Genomic DNA, 23,914 nt, shown 5'->3' with positions numbered 1-23,914 from the left:
AGGTCAAGATGCATTCCAATATAATTTGATTCATATCATTGTATATTTGTGTATATGAACTCATCCTTGAATATTGATTGAGTTAAAGACTTCTTATTTATCTTACTTCAATAACCACTTTCTTCATTATCTATGATTAACCATCTGTATAGCTTATAGTGAAAAGGTTAAATAATTTGTCAATGTTTATTTATTTAAATATTAACAATATTTACAGACGGCACTAAAGCCTCCAAAAAGTTTATAAGTAGCATGATGTTGTATTTGGTAATTTAGGATATAAAAATTAAGAAAACACTTTTGGATATTAGGAGAGCAAAACAAACAAAGCTAAATATTTTGTTTTCAGATGCAATAAACCTATATTGTATCTGTTGCCAGAGGGTGCAATATAAATTGATGAATGACGTCATGTTAGGTGTCTGACCAACCTTGTCGACCAACACATGATCACAAGATTAATTAAATGAATTCTGCAGATAATCATATTATTTTATAGATTCTGCCAACTTAAAAGAAATTGATCTGTGATGTGTATAAGAGACAGGGATTATACAGTACATGCTATTATGTTGTGATAGATGTAAACATTCTATATTCGTCACATATTGACTTATTTTAGTGATTAATATGACCTCTTTATATTACATTTTATTACGTTATACTTAGTGAACATACAGTACCCCTTTGCATCAGCCACAACCACTGAAATGGTAAGTTCCACTTACCTTCAACAATTATATATATATACTGAATATTTTCATTGTACTATTCTAACATAATTTGAATTAATGAATGCTCATGCATGTGTTGCTTTTGCAGTGCTACAAGTCCTTGTCTAATATTTTGTAGATATGCAAAATTGTTTCTTTACGATATTTTACCTAACATAAAAGGGAACTCAAAAAATGTCAATAACGGTAAGGCGTTTAAAAGAATGACGCTACGATATATTTCTTTCAGATCTGTGTACGCGTCTCGAGAGGAAATCATCACATTTGGTTCTTACTCAAATTAATATAAAATGATATTATAGTATAATACAAACAATAACACTAAAACAATTTATACAATAACAATAAGAACTTAAATACTCCTCTTACGAGTTCTTCATGTAGCCTAGTAACCGTCTTGTCCGTCTCTTCAATCTGTTTCTTCATTGCATTTAATTCTGTTTTCAGTTGCACATTTTCCTGCAACAAATTTAAACAATATAATTCTTTATCATCAGTATTTTTATCTATGATTAACCATCTGTATAGCTTATAGTGAAAAGGTTAAATAATTTGTCAATGTTTATTTATTTAAATATTAACAATATTTACAGACGGCACTAAAGCCTCCAAAAAGTTTATAAGTAGCATGATGTTGTATTTGGTAATTTAGGATATAAAAATTAAGAAAACACTTTTGGGTATTAGGAGAGCAAAACAAACAAAGCTAAATATTTTGTTTTCAGATGCAATAAACCTATATTGTATCTGTTGCCAGAGGGTGCAATATAAATTGACGAATGACGTCATGTTAGGTGTCTGACCAACCTTGTCGACCAACACATGATCACAAGATTAATTAAATGAATTCTGCAGATAATCATATTATTTTATAGATTCTGCCAACTTACAAGAAATTGATCTGTGACATCAGTAAATTAATGATGAATCCGGATATATTTCTAATTTCTAACATATGTCAACAGAATAACCATGATTAATAATTTCTTCAAAGCATGTCTAAAAAAACTGTTAAAATTATGTAAATAATACATAAATGAGGTTGATTAAGTTTTTCTCTATTTTCTTAGTTCAAATTAAAAAAAAAAGAGTACGCAGAAAATTGGAGTCAATCGCTACATGGAAAATAGGTAAATCTGTATTTTTTTAATAACCAGCATGATGATCCACTCCCCTACATATCCCTTGTTTACCATAAACTTTAATTAGGATCAAATTAATTGCGGTTGACAACCTTTAGATGATGCTATAAACCGAAGGACTTCGCAATATAACACCTAAAGAAATTGTATTGAAGGATGAAACGTTTCACCATTGCTTCACAATAACGCTCAGCAAGTCTGCATCAAGTGACTCGATATCATCTTCCATCAATACAATAACATACAATTAACGGCTCACTTTCGTGATTATTGATTTTGGGTTATATTTCAATCATTGACCCATCTGTTTTGAGGTTGTATTCTTGTTCGCATTGCATGTTGTTCTTTACAGATTTGGAATTAATCATCAAAATCAAAATTAGATTCACTTTTCAATAATTTATTGAGAGAAAAAAGGCAAAGCTTTTTAATTTAATCAGCTATTCATTAATTTATTCATATTCATAACTTAACTTCTTCATCCATTTGGAAGGAAATCAATAAAAAAAAAAAAAATCAAGGTTTTCACAGAAATAAAGTGTATCAAGTTTAATTTTTAATATGTTATTATTCATACCAGGTATATTTTATTTGGACAGACAATGAACGTTTCTTTTTCAAATATTTGAGAGTTTTCCAGATTATACAACTTTTATCCCTAAATCTCACCGCAAACACACAGAAACAATTGAAAATAGGTCTTCCGATTGTTTGGGTCCACAACAATTAATTGTATGTCTTTGTTTGAATTGAGTCTTTGTTGTCTATATTCCACTGCTTAGGCGTATCAAAAGAAATATGTCACGAAGATCAATCAAGTTTAAATCTTAATTGACTGATATACTGTAGGTCAACGAATAGCTGGCATACACAAAAGTAAGATAACTAATTATATTTTAATGTGAGTAAATTTAACTTTCACTTGAGAAAAGTAGAGTACACTGGGAAGATATAAAACAAAAAAAGCTTTATTTGACTTTATCAACATGAAACAGAAGTACCATGAATAGTACCAAGGGAGAGAGAAGTTCCGCGTTGTTATGTTTATTCGGTAAACACCAAGGATAGCCCACGAAAGTCTTCAAGAAGACTTATTTCCAGTGGGGTCCTTCTGGTGGTGATTGGACAGTACACCAGGAGACAATCCCCTAATCCTTTTCAAAGAGTGTACTGTGTTCTTCTTTAACGTGCACATGGGCCATAAATGCACACGGGACCAACGGCTTAAGACGGTGCGCTATTGTAACTTATATTTCAGCCCTCTAGCTAAAAAAAAGGAGAGGCAGTGATGGGAATTGAACCGGGGACCTAGAGATCTCCACAGTTCAGCGCACACACAGTGGCTACCACCAGATTAGCCGACTGAGCTTAAGCTGCTCTCTGAGCTATTGTTATACCTTGTTCAAGGTGATGCATCAATAAAAAGAGCTGACTGACATTCAAAATTGATGGTTGTCAGTCACAAATCACATGTTACATTAATAGGTAAAAATAGGAGATGACTGTAGAATGGGTTAGAAACCAAAAATTAAATTTTTTTAAACAGTCCTACTTTCATTTTAACAAAAGGTTTGTAATGTAAATGAAAAATTGGATGTTAAAGAAGAAAATTATATTTTTTTAAGAGTGAAATATAAAGCACAGAAGATATCAGAAAAATTGAATGAATGAAATATATAAAATTATAAACAAAATATTTTAATAATTATAGGATAAAAAAACAAAGTATGTGTTATAAATAATTATAAAACAGTCTTGGTTTTAAGAAAAGAAAATATAGTCCAGGAAAAGTTGGGTGTTTTAAATGAAAATAATATATAATATACTTTCACTTGGTAGATTCATTTTCAACTACTCTTTGTTTGTCGATATTTTTTAACAACTCATTTGCACACTTGATTGAGGAGCAAAACCCCACCAGCAAATTGAATTTAATGATACTTTGATGGTAGGAATAGAAAACCTATTCTACAAGTGCAAGTATTATGTCAGAAGAAATTAGAACATTTCATATGTGTTGGTTATTACCCTATGCTATGACAATCACTCCAGAGGACTATGGCAAAGTACCGGGGTCAGAATAAATTTTGGAAAAACGAAAATGAAAAACATTGTACTACTGTATCCATAAAGCTGTAGCAAACACTTTCAAACTTTATGTGACAAATAAACATGCTATGCCCATATTTGGGTGTACACTATGACATCATATCCACATATGAGCACATCACACAAATTTGTCACATAAAATGTGATAGTGCTGCGCATAATTAAGGAGTATTATCAGTATAATTTTAATCTAAAGTTCACGTATCAAAAGTACAATATAATATATTAAATTGTAGTTATTATTATTATTATATTGGTTATTGTGCTTTTGGGTGAAACAGGAAAATCTGTTGTTTTGATACCGTCTGATGCAATGACTCATGCAGTGCATTGTGTGTCTGTTCACACATTTAACTCGGTAGTTATTTCACATGGATAACCAGATTGTGAAGTAAACAAAATATCTAGACCCAAAATGTAAACAAATGTATAGAATCAAAAAGAAAGGAGTGTTCTGCCTGTATATACTGTAAAGAGTTGTCTACTGTAGATCTCAAATTTAAAAGGATTTCCTTACAACTAAAATATTTTATTGATTTTACATTTTCGTGATTATATACAATGTAACATTTTATTTGAACTTTGAATCTTTCGTTGCAGATCAGAAACAATGTAACACACGCTGCGCATATACATCTACCAAGCATGCTAGCTATTCTCTGTTGAGCTGAGCTGTGTTATTGCGTCGTGGAAAGCTAAACAAAACAGTGTTCACACAGTCTTTTGCGGGTCGTGCCATATGTCATATAGTCACAGATTACTGAATGTTATTTACTCTATCTATACTCTATCTCTAAACAAAATATAGATAATATTGCCTATGTAACAATACTTTTTATTAGTAATTATAGTATAATTATTGTGTATTAATAGGGCAATTATTGAATATATCAAGAAAATATAGATAAAGATACTATGTAACAATACCTTTTATTAGTGATAATACTATTAGTATTGTGTATTAATAAGGAATATTTTAATCTGTTAATAAAATATAGATAAGAAACTATGTAACAATACTTATTAGTAATAATTGTATAAGTATTGTGTATTAATTGGGCTGTTATTTGAATCTATAAACAAAATATAGATAATATTAACTATGTAACAAACTAATAGTATTAGCATAGTATTAATTAGGCTTTAATTACAAAAAAAAATTATTATAGATTAGATAACATTCATTTACATTGTATTTTACCTAACACTATGTCCACACTAACAAATGTTGCATGCCCATATATAATCATGATGTGCCTATATATGGTCATGATGTGATGTCATCATGACCTTATTTAGGCATATCACATGTTTTTGTCAAATAAAATTTGATAGCCTGTCTATTGTATCTAATGCCTTTGAATCAATCAAGGAAATATGGAATCATATTGTGCTTAGAAAGTTGCTTTCTCATTATCACGTCAAAGGAAGTACTGTTAGAGCCCTTAATGAGCTGTGTTAGTCAATTACCTGTTGAAATCTCCCATCTGGTGATTTACCTGTGCATTTACCTGTTTACTCACCTGAGTTAGATCTACTAGGATGTTATCTTGAGCTAACAAGGGGTTGCAGGCGGTGATTGGACTTGTCGGTAAGCTTCCAGTCATAGCATTCTGAAATTAAAGAAGACAACTGGTTAATTTCATTAATGATATGGTGGTGTATATTGCAGCAACATTCACTTGCTTGCCAAAGAAGAACAATTTTGACATAAATTGTAACAAAAAACAAAACATTATAGTACATATAAAAGGTACAGGATGATAGTATATACATTTAATAATATCTGATACACTGCTCATATCTGGTTGTTCAAAATCAAATGACTGACAGAGGACATTTTGGTAAATACTACACTGGCAAAGAAAGTGTACTGAACCTCCATATACATATATAATGGGTTCTGTATGAGGATAGGAGTATTTTTGGTGCGAATCGCGCCATTGATAACCCACTTTAGTCCGATGATTTTTTTCAAGTGGGGTCCTTCTGGTGGTGAATTGGGCAGTGCACCGGGAGACAATTCCCCAATCTTTTTTGAAGAGTGTACCGCATTCATGTGCACACAGGAACAATGGCTAACATCTACCGGTAATCAAAATGGTGGTGCGCTATCGTAAATTGCATTTCAGCCCTCCAGTTGAAATACAAGTAGTAGCAGCGATGGGAATTGAACTAGGGACTGGAAGATCTCCGCGGTTGAGTGCACACACAGTGGCTAGCACCAGTTTAGTCGACTGGGCTAAGCTGGTGTAGGCCTATGGTTTAAAAAAATTAACTCACAGGGTTAAATCTCATCAGGCTTTTAAGACCCTCTGTTGGGAGATCTCTGGAATCACCACTGCCTCAATATAAATTGAAGGAGTGCAGCTGTTTTAGATGCAAAAAAACGAAATCTCGGTGTAACATGGAAAATTTAGCTCCGCTATAAAAGCCGCCATTTATGTAATCAACAATTTCTGACTGATGGCTGAAAGTAAACAGTTGTGCATCGGTACCTAATACTTTGTAAATATTAATCACATACCGTAATAATTCATTAATATCTGTGTGTAATGAATGGTGAATATGTCAGACAACTTGTAAACAGACTGTTGCATTCAAATTTGTTTTTCATTTTCTGATGGCAGATTCATTCAAATTATTATTATATTTTGGGATAGGTATTATTATAAATTCTCTTTTTAAACCAATAATACCTGTATATTAATAATGATAATGGATCATAAAAATGCCGTGTGAGCGAATAGGTGTTTGAGTGCTCCGTTTGAGTGCCTACGTCACTGCTATTATCAAAACAAAGGGATCTATTGACTTTAAATGTTGGAATATTAAATGTTGTATAATGTTCATCTAATTTATGATTTTTAATTCATTCTTCATTAAACACTGACAACATTTTGAATTGCATAGTTATATTACAATATGTTTATTATTAATAAAAGGTTTTATATAAAAAAATTTTTTTTTAAATGAAGCAATGTATGAAAATTATTAGGAACGTTACTGTACACACAAAATGATTTATGATACATAGTAAGTCACAGCAATTAATTCTGCCAGTATGTTGATGACAAATGAGGCAGTTTTAAAAATCAGACCCAGCTGTAGAAATAATCTTAAATGCTAAATTTAGAGATAATGCACTGAGGTGATCCCTTAAATGCATGTGGTGTAGGATGTGATGTCACAAATATTAAGACACACATCACTTCTTACCAGGAAGCAATGTGTTGTGGGAATCAGAAGGGTAGAAAGTAGCCATGTTACCTAGATAATGCATTTCAACGGAGTATATAAATCAGACAGAAAGTCAGTCTGCAATTATGCATTTTAGAATAGATAATAATATGCACTTAAAATATAAATCAAAATGCATTTATATACATAATCATAATGTTGCTGATAATAGGAATAATAATACTTTCAATAATAATAATAATTATAATTTTCTAAACAGCCAACATTTAAATATTTTTAATAATAATTCTTTTAAATAGTACAAAGTTTATATATATTAATTAAAATGTAAAAAAAAAACAAAAAAAAACCCCATAATTATTGTTCCAAAAATGTTATAGCGCCACTGTATTGAGCAATTTGGATTAGGAAGTTTACAGTTATATTTACAATAACTGTAAATAAAGTATAGATAAAGTATAGTGTTTCCATAAACAATGAATAAACAATTTACATATTCTACTTCTTCAATGTCCTCAAATTCCTGAAGGCGGTTTCACAAGCAAATATTACAACATAATATTGAAGTACATACTGTAGCCAATTTCTTAATATATACAAATAACAAATAATAAAATAGATAAATAATAAAATGCTTATGATATAATATAAATGACAGAGATATAGGTCTATTTTGCACACTGAAACTTACATTATTATCCTGAATAACTCGTTTCAACTTGAATAGCATCGTTTTCATGTTTGTCATGTCCTGCATCAAGTGACGGAATGTATTGGCATCCATGGTAACCTCCTCATCCGAGGCGAAGGAAAGCTGAGACGGCAGGTTAAGATGGAGACTTCTGTTAAGCCTACCTATTCCTACATGGTTCTCCTTTGATCTATCAAAAACCAAAACAAAAAAATACTTTTAACATGATTCTTCTTTGATAAAATAAAAAAAAAAAAAACTCAACAAATTATTATATCCCACTTAGATTGTAGTAGAACGGTAGTTCAATATTCTTATATTTGTACTCAATTCACACAAGAAAAAAATGCTGTTACATGCATCCCCGCTAGTAATTTTAGCTATCGTCCCCTGCTAGATTGTTTCCGTGTGAATGCCTATCTGTGAATATTAGCACGGATCCCTCGTAATATCCATGTAAGAAAAACAAACATCGCAGACGCCTGTTAAACTCCTGTAATATTCAGCATGGATTTGTTCACATGACGGCTTATCTTTTACTGTGGTGTACTGCCGACATATCAATGTATAGTACACCAAGAACGTGTTAATTCATCACGTGTGAAACGAATGGTAACTGGGTAGTGATATCTCGGGAAGTCCAGGCAACATGTAGCATGCGTTACATGTAAAATTTTGTCTCGTGTGAATAATCACGTTATTAAAGACCTGTCCAGACTATCAAATTTTATTTGACAAAAAAATTGTACCGTATGACCATATATAGTCACGATGTGCCTATATATGGTCATGATGTGATGTCATCAAGACCATATTTAGGCATGTCACATGTTTCTGTCAAATAAAATTTGATAGTCTACGGTAGATAGGACTTAAGTCTGCAAATAAAAAATATTTATAATTTCTTCAATAATTTTCTTAAACATTTAAAAATAATTTAAACAATTTACTAAAAAATGTACATGATCCATCTGGAAAAAAGAAACAAGTCAAATGGATCCAACATCGTTTCTTATCTGACCTGCAAAAAAAACTGTTTTTTATTAAATTGTATCTTTCAGTCTGCAAAAATATTGAACTCGTAATCCACCTTTGACCTGCAAATACTGGTATAAAAAAAATATCAGATGAATCCTGTCAACGCTTTTTGTCCCATTATGACCTTTATTATTACCGTAATAGTGAATTTCATCTTCGTGCTAACCTTTCATTATAAAACTGCTGATGAATGGGTTGCTGTGGTAACACGGATAGTAATATATAAATAATCAAAATTCAACAAGGATGAATAATTTGTTACCAAATACAGAAATATGAACAAAAGCCTTGATGAAATCTCGTATCACACCAACAATGTTGACAAATAGATGCTAACGAACGAAAAAAATTACAACAAGAATGGAAGAATACAATGCTGGTGGAACGCCTTATAAAACAGAAATAGCAAATCAGATGTAAAACATTGTAATATGCGGGACTTCGGTGTCATTAAGTCGAGAAGCTTTGAGAAATTATATTCATGAAATTGGACTAGGAAGCCTGGAGACCATAGCTGCGACAACACAAACGTGGATAAGTAATTGATGTGCGGTCAAGCATAGCTAATATCCATTTTGAGGGATCGAAAGATCTACACACAACACCTACAAATATTAACATCTAATATCAAATTATGATTTATAATTTAGTATAATGTAATAATTCAACCTGTACTGTTGATATACTATCATCATTATTATATTATTTAATCATTATTATTCATATTAATTACCTATTTTTATTCTTAAAATATTACTGTATAATACCATATTTTTGCAGTCATAATGGTAGCCAATTTATAAAACTTTAAAACAAAACTTTGTATATAATCAACAGAGTTTGAGGATTCGTATTTAATGTGAGATTTAAAAATTACAGTATTATCACATCATAATCATAAAGAAATATAATATCACTCACTATCTAACTTCCAACTAGAATATATTTATATTTTAATGATTTTCTTAAAAATCAATATCAAAGAAAAATAAATAGTAATTTTTGACAAATCAAAAATTCAATTAAAATTTAAACCAAACCATTAATTTATTATAGATTATACTAACATTACAGTAATCTTAATTGAAGCTGGTTCTAGATCAAAGAGTATTATGGGGTTATTTTTTTTTATTATAAACTAATAATGAAGTTACAGTAAGTAATTACTAACATTTAAGTACAGCCTTCTGTTAGATAAAGACAATTTTTAAAAACTGATTAATTTTGGGGTTATCAACTAATAAATCCTTTCGCAAGTTTTCAGCTTGTTTTAAATAAAATCTAGGCTTTACCAAGGAGGTACTGGCTTTACAGTGCATGTACCACTGCAGACACATTATTCCAGTGAAGGCAGATGTGATTTTGACTGCTGTAATCAAAACGAAACCAAGGATGGCTCAGAAACAATACAAGGCCTAGACTCTGCCTCCCCAATGTGATCTTCTGACATTGTAGCCTGAGAAAACAGACAGAAAGTCACAAACATTTGGATTTAATTGCCCCTTAAAGCATAATTTACAAGCAATTTAGTCAACAGGATCATATTCACAACATGACAATGGTATGAGTCAGTGATACTGAAATTAGTTATGTCTAAGTCGGTTAAATTGATATTTTAAAATAGAGCATTAATAATGAAAAAATAAAATATTGTGGTCTTCTGGTCATGGTGCCAACATTTACAGTAATCCCAAAAATCATGGGTTCAATCATATCTGATTTATTATTATAAAAAAAATCTCCCTTCCATAATCTTTAATGAGAAATAGGATGAATGAGAAATAGGATGAATTCGAGAAGTACGCAATTGCTGTGTAATTTTCCAGATAATTGCATATTAACACTCAGCTAGAGGCCAACCTCGAGAAATTAGGTACTTCTGAAACCAAAGATCAACATTTTATGTGACAATAATGTAATATGCTCATACTTGGATGTAATGACATCATCATCATGACCATATATAGTATGTGCATGTCACACAAATTTCTCACATAAACAGTGTGGACAGAGATTGACAGATCCTTACAACAAATTCCTTATAATTTACCAAAGAGGCCAACTGACATGGTTTTGTTTGAATGTAATCCTATTTCAAAAAGTACTGCCGCAAACAGGGTGTGTCCTTAAAAGCGAGCTCTTATTAACTTCTAATGAGGCGCACCCTGTCTCATAGTGGTAATTTTTATTAACATTCCATTGTGTGCATACAAAATCAGGGTAGTCGGACATCTTCCAATTCTATACTCTTTGAATTTACCAACCAATATAAGGGTCTTAAATAAAACAAAAAGACAGTAACTTCGAAAAGAGACAGAGACATTTTGAGATTCAAAATGTCTGTCTCTTTTCAAAACGTTGAATCTCAAAATGTCTCTGTCTCTTTTTGGAGTTACGGTCTTTTTGTTTTATTTAAGACTAATTAGTGGATTCTCTGGAATTTAAGGGTCTATACAAAGAAATTAGGAAAGGCTATAATTTACCACTACATTGGCAGAGAAAAAAAATATCTCATTCTAATTTTTAATTCAAAGCTCATAACGTTCCAAAAAAGTAAGTAAATGAAATATTTTTATCAGGTTTTTCGCTCATCACAGGCCATAAATCTTTACAGAAATACAATTAAAAACACACTAAATCTGTCAGTAACCTATATCCAAAGTTATCTGAAAAACAAGAATAACAGTTTCACAAACTACTGGCTATAAATTTGAATCTAATGCATTCTACTGTAATAGCACATGTCACTGTTTGTTTTCTATCCATCGTCCGTATTTACGTAAAAATTATGTTTCCCGATGGCTAAACAGCAAGAAAACGGAGAGGTGAGAATGAAAATATGACGTCCATTTATAGAATTTGATGTACTCTTACACAGAAGTGGATTGACAGCGATGGTGTTAGGGACGGTTTCCATATAAAAATCACCGGTAATCCGCAGCACTAGTTGTGGAGTGTTATTCATGCGGATATGCCGTCAATTCTCACACATACGTATTTATCTATCAACTGAACCTAATGTGCCTGTGTATATTTAAGGTTTATCTAGAATTTAATAACTGTGTTTCTGTCTGAGCAATTAAAAATTGTATTTTAAGCTTTTAGGTTTACCTCAATTTTGTGGTGGCAGTCCTTTTTGTGTCGATATCTTTAGAAACTGATTTTTTTTCCTTTATTTTTTTTCAATCTGAGAATCATGCTTTTCAAGATATAATATTATTACCTACATTGAGATTGATTTTTGTGGATTATATCTTTAAAAAGATGCTGGAAAATTTGAACCCACAATCTTAGGTTTGGAAGTCATGTACCCAAACAGTGCCACACTTTCACTACATAGACACGGATGTAGTTATGGTGGGTGGGGTCACCAGGCCTTCAAGTTTTCACCCAGTATATTAAGCTAATTTCATGGTACTCCACCAACCTTTATTAACCCTGTTGCCCATCCTTAAAATCCACTCTTATTTTATAGAGTTTACTAATGACGTTATACAGTATTATCACCCACCCTTGAAAGGTCTACCACCAACCCTTCATCTTGTTACAGCTACAACCCTGCATCACAGTACCAACACAAGTAATGAAACATTGATAATCACATTCACACATCAATTATTCAGACAAAATATTGATCTATTAGCTTAACTAAATAACAGATTCCTATTCAAGATATTCCACTGATTCAGACTGGTTGTCATATCCCCTGATGTACAACTATAAGGCAGCCTCACTGACTTCAAACAAAAAAGGGCAAAAACCACAAAAAGAGGGCATAGTTCCATGCATTGATCTAAAGGGCATGTATTGATGTCGATAGTAATATTGATTAGCTCTTAAAATAGATAGCAGGAGCTTAAATATCAACTGCTTAAAACTAGCTGTACATTATAACCAGTCTACTGATCCATGTGTCTAGAATAGATTTTTTTATGCTGTATATTTAATCTTAGTTTTTCGAAGAGCCCAGTACCGCTATTCAATCAATTAAGCAATATTTAAACATGTTTTCTACGCAGATCTACAACACTGTACATTAATAAATTAAAATATAATTAACGTATCACCTTTATTCATAGAAAAATTGACATTAATAACAAATTTTATGAACAAACCACTTCTGCTTGTTGATTGATAGGAAGATCCTGTAGAGGACAAAAAACCTTATAGAAAGTGGAATATAAATTATATTAATTGTATTTTTATTAGGTTTTAAAAAATAAATGCCAAAACATCATCAATGTGAATGTGTATCTAGATGAAATTATTAATATTTAAAAAAAATACATAACAAAGCTATATTAAAAACAGTACGTATATTTAATGGTTTACTTACAAGACTTTTTCCATTTTCATACATCACAGAAAACCAGATGAAACTATCCGTGCTTATCAAAAATATATTGCTCCTATGGTAAGTGGTAAATATCACTGTTGCTTAGATGTAGTATGAATGAAACAAATTGGAGCTATACCGACAGAACAACATCTGTCAGAATATTAATTAGTTAAATATTAATATAATTATCAAAACATTCCTTTACTAACAAAAAAACTGAAGGTAGCACCAGGCCAGTAGTAATTATTGACTGTCTGTTGGCCTACTGTGCTGCACATAATTTGTCCTCAATCGTTAAATTAAATTATACTTTAATTACATGTGAACTTAGGAATGGATCTGTAGCTTGGTGGTTAAGATGTGCTCCTTCCAATACAAGGGTCCTGGGTTCAAATCCTGTGACATAAACATTTTTCTCACACTAAAAACTCCATACACATTAACTGCCAAACATTTTTTTAGGTTTTGTGCCAAAACAAGTATATAATACATGCACAAACATACTTTCTTGAAATGTTATCAAGTCACGTATCATCAAAATGCTGTGTCTAATAAATTGGTGGGAAAATATTAGGAGATGAGTAAACTGGGTCAGTTCTTTCTATTCTATTGTCTCTGCCAAGTGCATGTTTTTTCGTACTCTTTTTGCATGATTTGGTACAGGTATATGTTCAGAGGCCGCCCACACTTGTGCAATCTTTTATACTGCCGGCAACATAACACAACAAACATACACGTTATCTCTAGGTTATACTCTACTGTAGGTGTATCCTCCTCAAACTATCAGCTGTTTAGTCTGTGGTTTTACAATGTACTATAACAATAAAGTAATAAACGCTAGCATGTTACCCCGGCTTTTAAGAGTATAGTCGTCCCTAGCGCCCTCAACATCACCCTGTGGGATGAGTATACCTGTCACTGGCAGCGAACCTGTTAAGCTTTATAAAGGGAAATTTACCTTATAAAACATTGTTCCATCCTTACAACTGAAGATACTGTAGTACTGCACTTGCTAATTCTAATGCAATCTTTAAAATACACTATATTTTTATTACATTACTTTTATTACATCTTATTATAATTTATCTGATTTATTTTTCAAGCATCACTGATTATGTGGTTTTCAATTGGTTTATAAATACTGTAGTGTGTACAGTATGGATATTTCTGAATAGTGTTTGGTACCAAGAAGGCTAATGACCAAAAAGTAAACAAATAAAAGAAAGAGAACATGTTTTAATGAGATAAAAACCAGACCTCCTGTAGTCCTACTATATTTACTAGCCATAAAATTAGCAATCAAATCGCTAATAAAACTTTACCTGTTTTTTTACTATTTTTTTTTCCTAATGTACATTTGATAATATCTCATTATACAGTAACTGTATACACAATAGTTCATATTCTCTTGAACTAAAGTATTAACGAAGAATCGGTTCAGGTATTCAAAAAGTACAATGTAATATCTTGCTGCCCATCCGTAGCTCTAATGCCAACTACTGTGTTTCAATCTTTAATATTCACTACATTGTCATTGGTTATCCATGTTTAGTTTACTGTAGAGGTGAATGAACATAGGTTGGCTATTTACTGTAGCATTCAACCAGTGATACCTGTACTGTAGCTTAGATAGTCTTGCCTTCATGCTTACAATTTTTAAGTCTCAGGTTGAAATCCTCCAAAAATTCAAGGATTTTGTCCTGCGCATGTTATGAAACTTCACTCTGCATGTCTCATAAGTTGGCTTATATACACAAGTGCACCAATGGCGCCACATATTCAATAACAAAGGGTTAAAAGTTACCAATGGGGTCCACACTCATTACAGCACCACAATGGTATGGGGGCTGAGACAAGAAATTTTTAAGAATTTAGGCAGAATGCCTGGAATTGACATTTTTTTATGCTGTAAAAGTCTGATTGTAATAACACTAGAACTTTTACAGGTAATGTAATACTGCAGAAATTTAAATGATTTAGGAGTCCCTAAAGGCTCATGGCTATCTTATCCCAAGTTTCTGTAGCATGAAGCGGCTGAGCGTGTGATACATGCCCTGGATGGGATGCTAGATGCCCCATGCTACTCCCAGTACTTTGCTGGTAGTGGTACCAACCATTGCTGACATACATACAGTAGGTAGACTGAAGCAATGTACAGAAGGTAACATGCCTTGTTGAAGGACCCAGGCTAGATGCAATGAGGGATTGAAACCCCAAAACCTTGAGGTCGTAAAACAAAAACTATTTTCACTGTGCCAAACCGCTCAAATAATACGCAATAAAAAAGCCTCAAAGCATGACCAAATTAATGACAATAAACAAACTAATGAAAATGAACACAGTTTAGTTGAGTGATTCATTCAGAAATTTTAAATTTTTACCTTTCATTGAAGTTGGCTTTTGCGCGAGGCTCTTCAGGAATAGTACCACCCTGCGCTGAGTCATAAACTTTAGAGGGCGGTGAAGCTCCCATGGTGATACTACGAAGCCTTCGAGAGTCTACAACCCTAGAAAGGAAAACATAGTTGTGAGTATAAAAGGAAAGTGGAGACAACCTTCGGATGTTAGTATCTGTGTAGTTATCAGCTCATGTTTATTTTCTGATTAGGAAATGAAATACTTTTAAGTTAAATTGCGACAGCTGAGCTGCAGATAGATATTTTTGTGGAAATTTATTAAATAAAAAATGTATTGATATCAATATCCAGGACTGCTTTTGGTGGCCCTGGAACTCAAGCAGCTGTCTGGGTACCAAAGGTGGGGTCTGAATATGCCTATGTAGCGGCAGAGTTGGGCAGGGATGGCGCTAGCGGGGAGCTGGGGGAGCCAGGGACCCCGTTGGGGAGAGCTATCTCCCCACCTTGTTTCTATCCTCATAATAATGACGACAATAATTAGAATACTATAGATTGCTAGTCCTAGGATTCCTACTACAGACAGGTAATAATTAATAAAAGCTTTACACAGTTACAATCTGAGTAAAGTATACGATTAATGCCGTAGCTAGCTATTGGGAAAGTTGGGACAGTCCCACACATTTTTCTAGGTCTACAAAGAATGGGTCCACATTTTTAAAAATAGGTCCAAATTATGTAATTTTATGCATAAAATGGGTCCACTTTTTGAAAAATGGGTCCAGATTTCTCATATTTAGCTTAAATTGGGTAAAATTTAAGAAAATGGGTCCAGATTTTTCATATTTTTGCATATAAAGGGTCCACATTGTTTGAATTTATGCATAAAGGGGTCCACCTTGATATTGTCCAGCACTGTTTCAAAATCCTGGCTATGACGTTGTATATGATAGGATAGCTTATACCCAAGTTTCTTAATCATGCAGATCCATCATATAAGCAATATTGCACACATTGAATGTTAATCATAATGAATCGGTTTCCATCCAGTTAACTTGCAATGTGCTATTACTGTACTGTACATACATGGTTGTGCAAGCATCTAAAAGGTCATGACATTATAATCAACTTTGACATGCACGGTGCTTGTCTTAATACAGTAGATCATACTGTATCATGATTGATATTTTGAAAGTACATATTTATAATTTTTCATAGTTTAGCATCAAAATCAATGCATTTTTGTTTCATAAAGTACTCACTCACACTATACCATCACCATCCAAAATAAATCACCGACGTCTGACCACCACCATTCCCAAAATCAACGTCATACTGCCATCATCATCATCATACATTTTTTTTCCCATACTGTAGCATTATCATCTCTTACCATCATGTCGTAATATCCACTTAGCATCTCCATAATGATGGACAATATCTTCATCACCATCTTCTATCTCATCACCATCTCTCTCACTATCTCCTATTACTTTTTCGGTCATTTCCTTCGACAACATCACCATTATCTCTGAGCATCACGGTGCGTCCTCTTTTATGATTAACATCACCTTTGTTTATAATTATCATCAACTTCTCATATTAAAGTATCATCCATCATCGTCATCATAATTCTCATCATCATCTACAAAAACTACAGTATTTATCATCCATATCATTATCCAATATCCCCATTTCCATCCCCATCATCATCATTACAAATTCCATTATCAGTATTATCCAAACCTACATCATCTTTACTGACAGTACATTCATCTTCATCCAACAAAATCCATTTAAATTCAGGTGACAAACATTCATTTTCATTTCATCACCACATATGATTACACCAAATAGTATCTCTCATTTCAAGTACTGTAGTTCCTAGGGTACAGTTTATCCCCAAACCCCATCCCCACCACCGGAAATCAGCTGAAGTTTGTGTTCAAGGCACTCATTTTTTTTTATGTACATCATGGTCCTACAGTAAGCCTACATCACTTAATACCAAACTATACACTGCCGCCATAGAAATGCATCCAGAATAACCATGAAAATTATCAAAATATTAAATCTTCCAGCAATAACATCAAAATTCTCATGCCAGTGAAATATGATCCAAGCTAGTAATAGTATCATTCTTTAATCAAACACTGAAACAAGATATGAAACTACTGATTTTGAATTACAAAAATTATCCCATTATTTAATGGAATAAAAAGAGTCTCATAGCAAAAATAATTATGAAGGGATTTTCGCCTTAAATGCTAGGAATGTAATGAAGCTAATATTTAAAGCATGATAATATTATAAGATACTATACTTTACGATACTATTCATTAACAGCTTGCAGTAATTTTAAATACAGAAAGTACTGTATCACTCCCAACAAAGTCATCGTTAAACCACCGCTTGGATAAAACCATATGGTGAACCATCAGGGAGAGAAAGTAATCAAAATGCATACATACATAGCCATTCTGGATGCTAATAGCATGCGGTCTGGCTAGCCAAGCCCTACAGAGCACATCTGTCGGCACATGCAAGGTGGGCCAACTCCATCACGGTACCTTGTTGAATTAAAGAATTTGAAGCCACGAAGATCAGCCTATGTAGCTGGACACAATGTGGGATGAGTGGATGATGGTGTTTTTAACAGTTGGCTTGCAGTTAATATAGAGCCATATTTGCATAAAATTATTTTCAAACAGAGCATGTCTATAGTGCCTTGGTGTTAAATATAATGCATAGGGGACAGATGAATTTGACGTTAAATTGTTTCAAGTGTGCATTGTCTCAGGTTGCGGTGTCAATTGATTGGATAATTATTTAATTATTCATTGAGCATCTTGTCTAATTAATTGTTAAAACATTTGAAAGAACGCCACCAGCAATAAACTTTAGTACTACAGCAATGGAGTGTACAGTATTACAATACAATGGATGCTTTTTTTTGTAGATTATATTAGTATACAGTATTGTTTTATACTGTTTGTACTCCAGCCATCTCAATCTACTTCTTTATGCTCATTAAACATGATTATCTATACAGTATTTGAATTATCTTTCTTGTACATTTTTTTTTGTAATTTTTGATATAATCCATGTACTGTACCTATTAGAATTAATGTAGCCATCCACCAGTAATAAATTATGAGGTTATAGTTTATTGTTTATTATTTTGTCACTCCCATTGTCTTTCCCCAATCAGTGCCAGCAGCGGGAGGAGGGGGAGGGGGGGAGTCAGGTTGGGAGGAAGTGCAAAGGACAATGAAGCAAGAGGAAACTGGTTACAGCAAGGTACTGTAAGTGTGCCATTCTTCAGCACTTTGAACCCGTAATTCACAGGATTACTGTGATGACCAATTTTCTATTCAATGCATGATTAATCTTTCACTCAGATACTACTGTACACAGTCATAGCAAATTTCCATTCATCTGTCATTTCACTCTTAACATTTTGTTGTTTATCAATAAAACATATTGTACATTATCCATTTCTTTGAAAATCTTTAAGAAGTTGGCAAAATGTCAAACACATGTTTTGAATACGTAGCCAAAAAGCAGGACGGACTTTGATTTAAAGTCAATACGTTGCATTTTCCAGTTGATTAATGATAAATTGCTCTTTATTCGGCACACAATTGAAGTCTTGAGGAGAAAATCCTGGAGCAAAGCACAAAGGATATTGGGAAGAAAGATTGGATAAAAACAGTGATGGAAAAAAATCGTTCAGAATGAATCAACATTGCTAAGATCGTAATTTTGGACTGATATGCATAAAACATTACAGAGCTTGAACGGTTTGTAAATATTCTTATTCAATGAAATTAATTAAGTAATCTGTTGCCTGTGTCAGATAATGATGAATCAACTATTGTACAGTTCTCAACAAGACTTTTATATCAAAGAATATTAAATACTAGTGGCAAAGTGCTTCAAATTTCTCATTACACTCATGCAGTGACCGATGGCTTGACGAACATCTATTTTACGCTATGCATGATAAAGATGAATGAGGGAAATTAACATTCATCATAATCGTCATCATACAATGATCAATCATTATTAATATTTTCCATTGTTTGACACTGAATGCGTTGCCATTCTGTACCTTATAATAAATTAGGTTTACGGTTGCACAGTAATGCGTTAACACAAACACAGTATGTAATGCTTAACTTCCTATCAGGATCAAAATGTTATGTGAACCAGGCCACAAAGTTTGCCTAGAACTCATACAGAAGACAACCAGTGCTAAAATTAACCACACCTTGCAATCAATCAATCATGCATAAGTGGTAGGCCTAATAGTGATCAGCAGGTGCTCTGCTAAATACACTGATCCAGGTCAGTCCAGCACCATCTACCCCCTGGCTCACTCTCAGACACAATGGGCTTATGATCTTTCAAATTCCCACTGAAGCTTTAATGATTGAATCTACTGTATTCACTTTCCTTTTCACTGCCATAAATATTTAATTAATTAAATCATAAATCTTAAACCAGAAATATTAATGATTAGAGATTTTGCAGATATAGTTCAATTTAAATGTTAATGGACAATTATTGTTCTTAGTTGATAATAAAATAAGAATTCAAAAAATATATTTAAAAGAATTTCAATAAGAATATTAACAATGAAAATAATTTAAAAAAAACACAAACAACAACAACAACAACAACAACAACAACAACAACAACAACAACAACAATAGTAAAATAATAATAAAAATACATTATGTCACTTAGGTTAAATTTAGCATGTACTGTATTTTTCAAAGTCTCATTAACATGGAAAAAGAAAGATAAAAAAAAGCTTATCAAAACAAACAGTTATAACATGATTAACACTATCTCTATTCGTAATAAAAAAAACAAAAAAACTAACTACAATTTCAAACTACTGTACTACATGAGCAATGATGCAAATCTGTAGGAAATAATACACCATAAAAAAATATTACAAACTCAGAGGGCATACAGGAGCTGGCTATCTACTGTAGAATGGGGTGCAATACTGTAACTGTCCCATCACTGTTCTTTTAAAACATCTGTAAAAATTGTGGAGTGAGAAAAAAATAAAAATATTACATTTACCTCTCTTCATTCTTTGAAGACACTTCAAAGCTCTGTGATCTTATTCTGCCATAACGTGCAAGCCTTGTTTGTAAAATTGAGCTCTTTGGACCATCCGCCATGCCGTTCAGGAAGGATTCCTCATCAAAACCTATCATCTCATCATCCATAAAACGTGAATCGCACATAAGATCATCGGACGCAAGCGAATCCATCTCAGTTGACTCAACCGACATTGAGCGAAACAGCCCTTTGACGGCGCTAAGCTGCGGATGACGCACCGAGGACAGAGGCATTTCTTTAGCCGGGGTGGACTGCGTTGGGACTGTGCTGGCAGAGCTTAGATGCGATGCACTGGTCTGGCTCGAATCAGATTGGCTCTGAGATTCATAACGGGCTTTACGGACCTGGTTGTTACTGACTTGTGGAGACGGCTGTGTGAGCCTCTCCTGACCTGTGGTTATCGTACGACTGCTCTCGAATGTTTTGTTCAAACTAGCTTGACTTTGCTGAGCTGAACTTCCTATAGAAGGTTTCTGTAATTCAATTTCCTCAATATTCAAATCAGTTTTTTTCAGAGCTTTGTAGGCAGCTTGCGAACAAGCATCTCCCTTCCCAGTAACGCCGACTTCGTGAGCCGTATTAACAGGGTAATTTGATCTATTTTTGTTTTCGAGTTCTTTGTCTAATAAGTAAGTATTGTTCAAATTATGCGAGTCTTTGCTAACAGATATTGCGCTTGTGTTTAATGGATCAAGTACTGGATAATCTTTGACGAATGTTTCATTCTGCGACAGAGAGGGTGAGGGTGTTTTACTAGATACTTTTCCCCTCATGGAATGTGGAGTATCTTGACAGCTGGGTGACTTTACGGTATTGCCTTTTGAAAGCCAAACAGTGTTTTTATTTTTTTCAGAACTTCCAATGTCGCTCTTATGTTGCCAAGGATCTTTGTTATACGTTTCCTTCTCAAGACACAACACATGATCAACAGTATGCGGCTCTGTAACAACAGATTGTTTATTTGAAGCAATATTCTTATCTGATGAAACCACAGGGGCTGAAATGTCAAGTGATGTTTGGAACGTTTTTTGTAGGTCAGTATTTACAGTCGCTTTGCTCGACGAATCATTTAAAATTTCACCATTCTCCCGTACTCCACTACTAGAGGATGTGGTTCCAAAAAACGCAGATCGTAAATCTTGATTCGTATTTCCTGTTTGCCCACTCTGTAGTGATGCATTCACAATAATGGTACAGTCCGTGTCAGAATATTCCAACCCATTTTCTTTGCTTTTACTATTCAGACGCTTAGCGACAGATCCGACCTGATATTCATCCGTAGCATTGGGACGTTTTGCAGTTTGCGAAGTTGTGCTTGGATATGCTGCAGGAACCGGCGGAACCTTGAAATTAGGATTATCAACTCGCGTTATTTCCTGAGTATTTAAATTTAGTGTTGTCGGTTGAGTGAAGGTATCGTTATCATCAGTGGCAAAGTCAGGGTGGGGTGGAATCTGGGGATTTGCATTAGCATCTTTATCTGGGGATAACGAAGATGACTTCTTCTTACGGAATGATGGGAACTTTGAGAGAAACGATTTCTTTTTGGATTTAGTACGACCGGACATCTTGTAACCTGGCCCGGTATGCAGCTGGTGTTCGCACAATTAGCAAAGCAAAATCAACTTTGCTTATTCTGGAAAAAAAAATGTAAAAAAATTTAAAGAAATTAAATTGATAAAGGTTTACTTTTGTATACTGTATAGTTACATGTATGAATTGTGTACATACTCATCTACAGCAAACATATACTTCATATAATTTTATTGATTGAAATAAAAACTAAGGTTATGAAAATTGACACCATAAGTTTTAACTACATGTATAACTTTAAACACCAATTGAAACTCTACACACCAATTGAAACTCTACACTAACTACAACATTATAACATAAAAAATTTCCAAAACAGGAGGAATACTGTAGTAGATGATCATTCTCATACTGCATCTCCAGGAACTGGTGAATAATTTTGGTTTACATTTCTTTTGGATAGGAAACACAACGAATGAACGCAAAATTAATCAACCATAAAATAGGAAATAGTCTCGTCATTCGATGAAGCACATGCTTGCAACAAAATATGCTGACATGAGCAACGACTTGTGTGCGATTGAGGTGAATGACGTCTGCATAAAAAGAAAACCAATATATTGTTTGTCAGTTGTGTTCTCTCTATTGAAGAATGTTAAAAATAATACAACCTTCTTTGATACAGTTGCATGGGCTCACACCAACCATATGTGAGCATTTATGAGAATCAGATCATTTATTTTCCCTGCCTAGGTCTTTGTATGTAAAGGTAAAGCAGAGTTGGTAGGTCTCTTTTTTAGTATTCTGAAAAGTATAGACGGCTTACAATATAGGGCGAGGCTTTGCCTACTGTAGCTACAGACAGACCCTCACTTTTTAACCCCCAAAAAATGTTTTAAATCCCAAAACTCTATTTCAAACCATCTAATTCTGATTCCTTCCCAAACTAGGCCTAGTCGTACGTAGATCTCAACAGTGCTCTATAAGTAATTATTTATTTACCGATAAAGGTTAGATTTAGATTCATACCCAAAGAACCAAAATCCTAGGCTAGGTAGGCTAGCTAGACAAGAATGTGAATGAACCCACTACTTCGGCGACGCCTGGACGTGGGAGGGATTTACGAATCCTAGTAGTGTGGTTAAAAAACAGGATTGTTTTCGCACTTCCGACTTACGTTTAAAGATCAACTTCAACAGTATAGACAATAACGATAGTTACTAAAGCGAGCGTCTAAGTCACTTGCTTTCCATCTGAGATCCAAGAGCAACAGTAGAACATCAGTATTCTAAGCTCACTCAACATGAAATAAATGTTGTACACTGGCAAAAAGAGACTCTTTTGTCCCCAATAATCAATCAAATCGCATCGTCGACACACCACAGAACACACACGTACGAAACAAAAACACAAACATGTAATTGCGCCGCCACCGTTCAAAAAGTTCCTTTATCGAGCATTCCAACTCCTGAAAGTTTATCGGTTACGGTACAATAATAAAGCAGGGACTTTCATAAGTGTTTAGAATTAAATCTGTTTAATAGTGAAAATGTAAACCCAGTAAATTCGCTAGCAATGGTCTAACAAGGAATTTTGGTCGTCTTATGAGTAAAGCCGTCTTCCTAAGGACT

The 23,914-nt window shown here is 33.3% G+C and overlaps 1 protein-coding gene across 2 annotated transcripts; it reads right to left on the bottom strand.

Annotated features, from left to right (window-relative positions):
* Window positions 1–1,040: 1,040 nt before the first annotated feature.
* LOC117122892 lies at window positions 1,041–23,694 on the bottom strand. 2 transcript variants are annotated; one of them, XM_033268662.1, is made up of 6 exons: window positions 23,461–23,693; window positions 20,709–22,386; window positions 15,636–15,761; window positions 7,878–8,067; window positions 5,509–5,598; window positions 1,041–1,193 (listed from the first exon to the last, which is right to left on the bottom strand). In XM_033268662.1, the coding sequence occupies exons 2-6, from the start codon at window positions 22,316–22,318 to the stop codon at window positions 1,056–1,058; spliced, it is 2,154 nt and encodes a 717-aa protein (XP_033124553.1). In that variant the 5' UTR covers window positions 22,319–22,386; window positions 23,461–23,693; the 3' UTR covers window positions 1,041–1,055. The 2 variants fall into 2 exon arrangements, with proteins under 2 accessions (XP_033124553.1, XP_033124554.1); XM_033268663.1 differs by lacking the exon at window positions 15,636–15,761 and having other exon boundaries at window positions 23,461–23,694.
* Window positions 23,695–23,914: the final 220 nt, after the last annotated feature.

Source organism: Anneissia japonica, unplaced genomic scaffold (assembly GCF_011630105.1).
Source record: "Anneissia japonica isolate Jap-2015-1 unplaced genomic scaffold, ASM1163010v1 scaffold287711_len853857_cov187, whole genome shotgun sequence".
Classification (NCBI taxonomy): Eukaryota; Metazoa; Echinodermata; class Crinoidea; order Comatulida; family Comatulidae; genus Anneissia; species Anneissia japonica.
This window is presented reverse-complemented; position numbering and strand designations above follow the sequence as displayed.

Excerpts from the sequence above, each read along its gene's own strand:
- LOC117122892 (XM_033268662.1), bottom strand. The coding sequence starts at position 22,318 with ATGTCCGGTCGTACTAAATCCAAAAAGAAATCGTTTCTCTCAAAGTTC. Across the intron at positions 15,762-20,708 it reads TCTTCAAAGAATGAAGAGAG|GGTTGTAGACTCTCGAAGGC; the intron begins GTAAATGTAATA and ends TTTCCTTTCTAG. Across the intron at positions 1,194-5,508 it reads TCCTAGTAGATCTAACTCAG|GAAAATGTGCAACTGAAAAC; the intron begins GTGAGTAAACAG and ends AATTTGTTGCAG.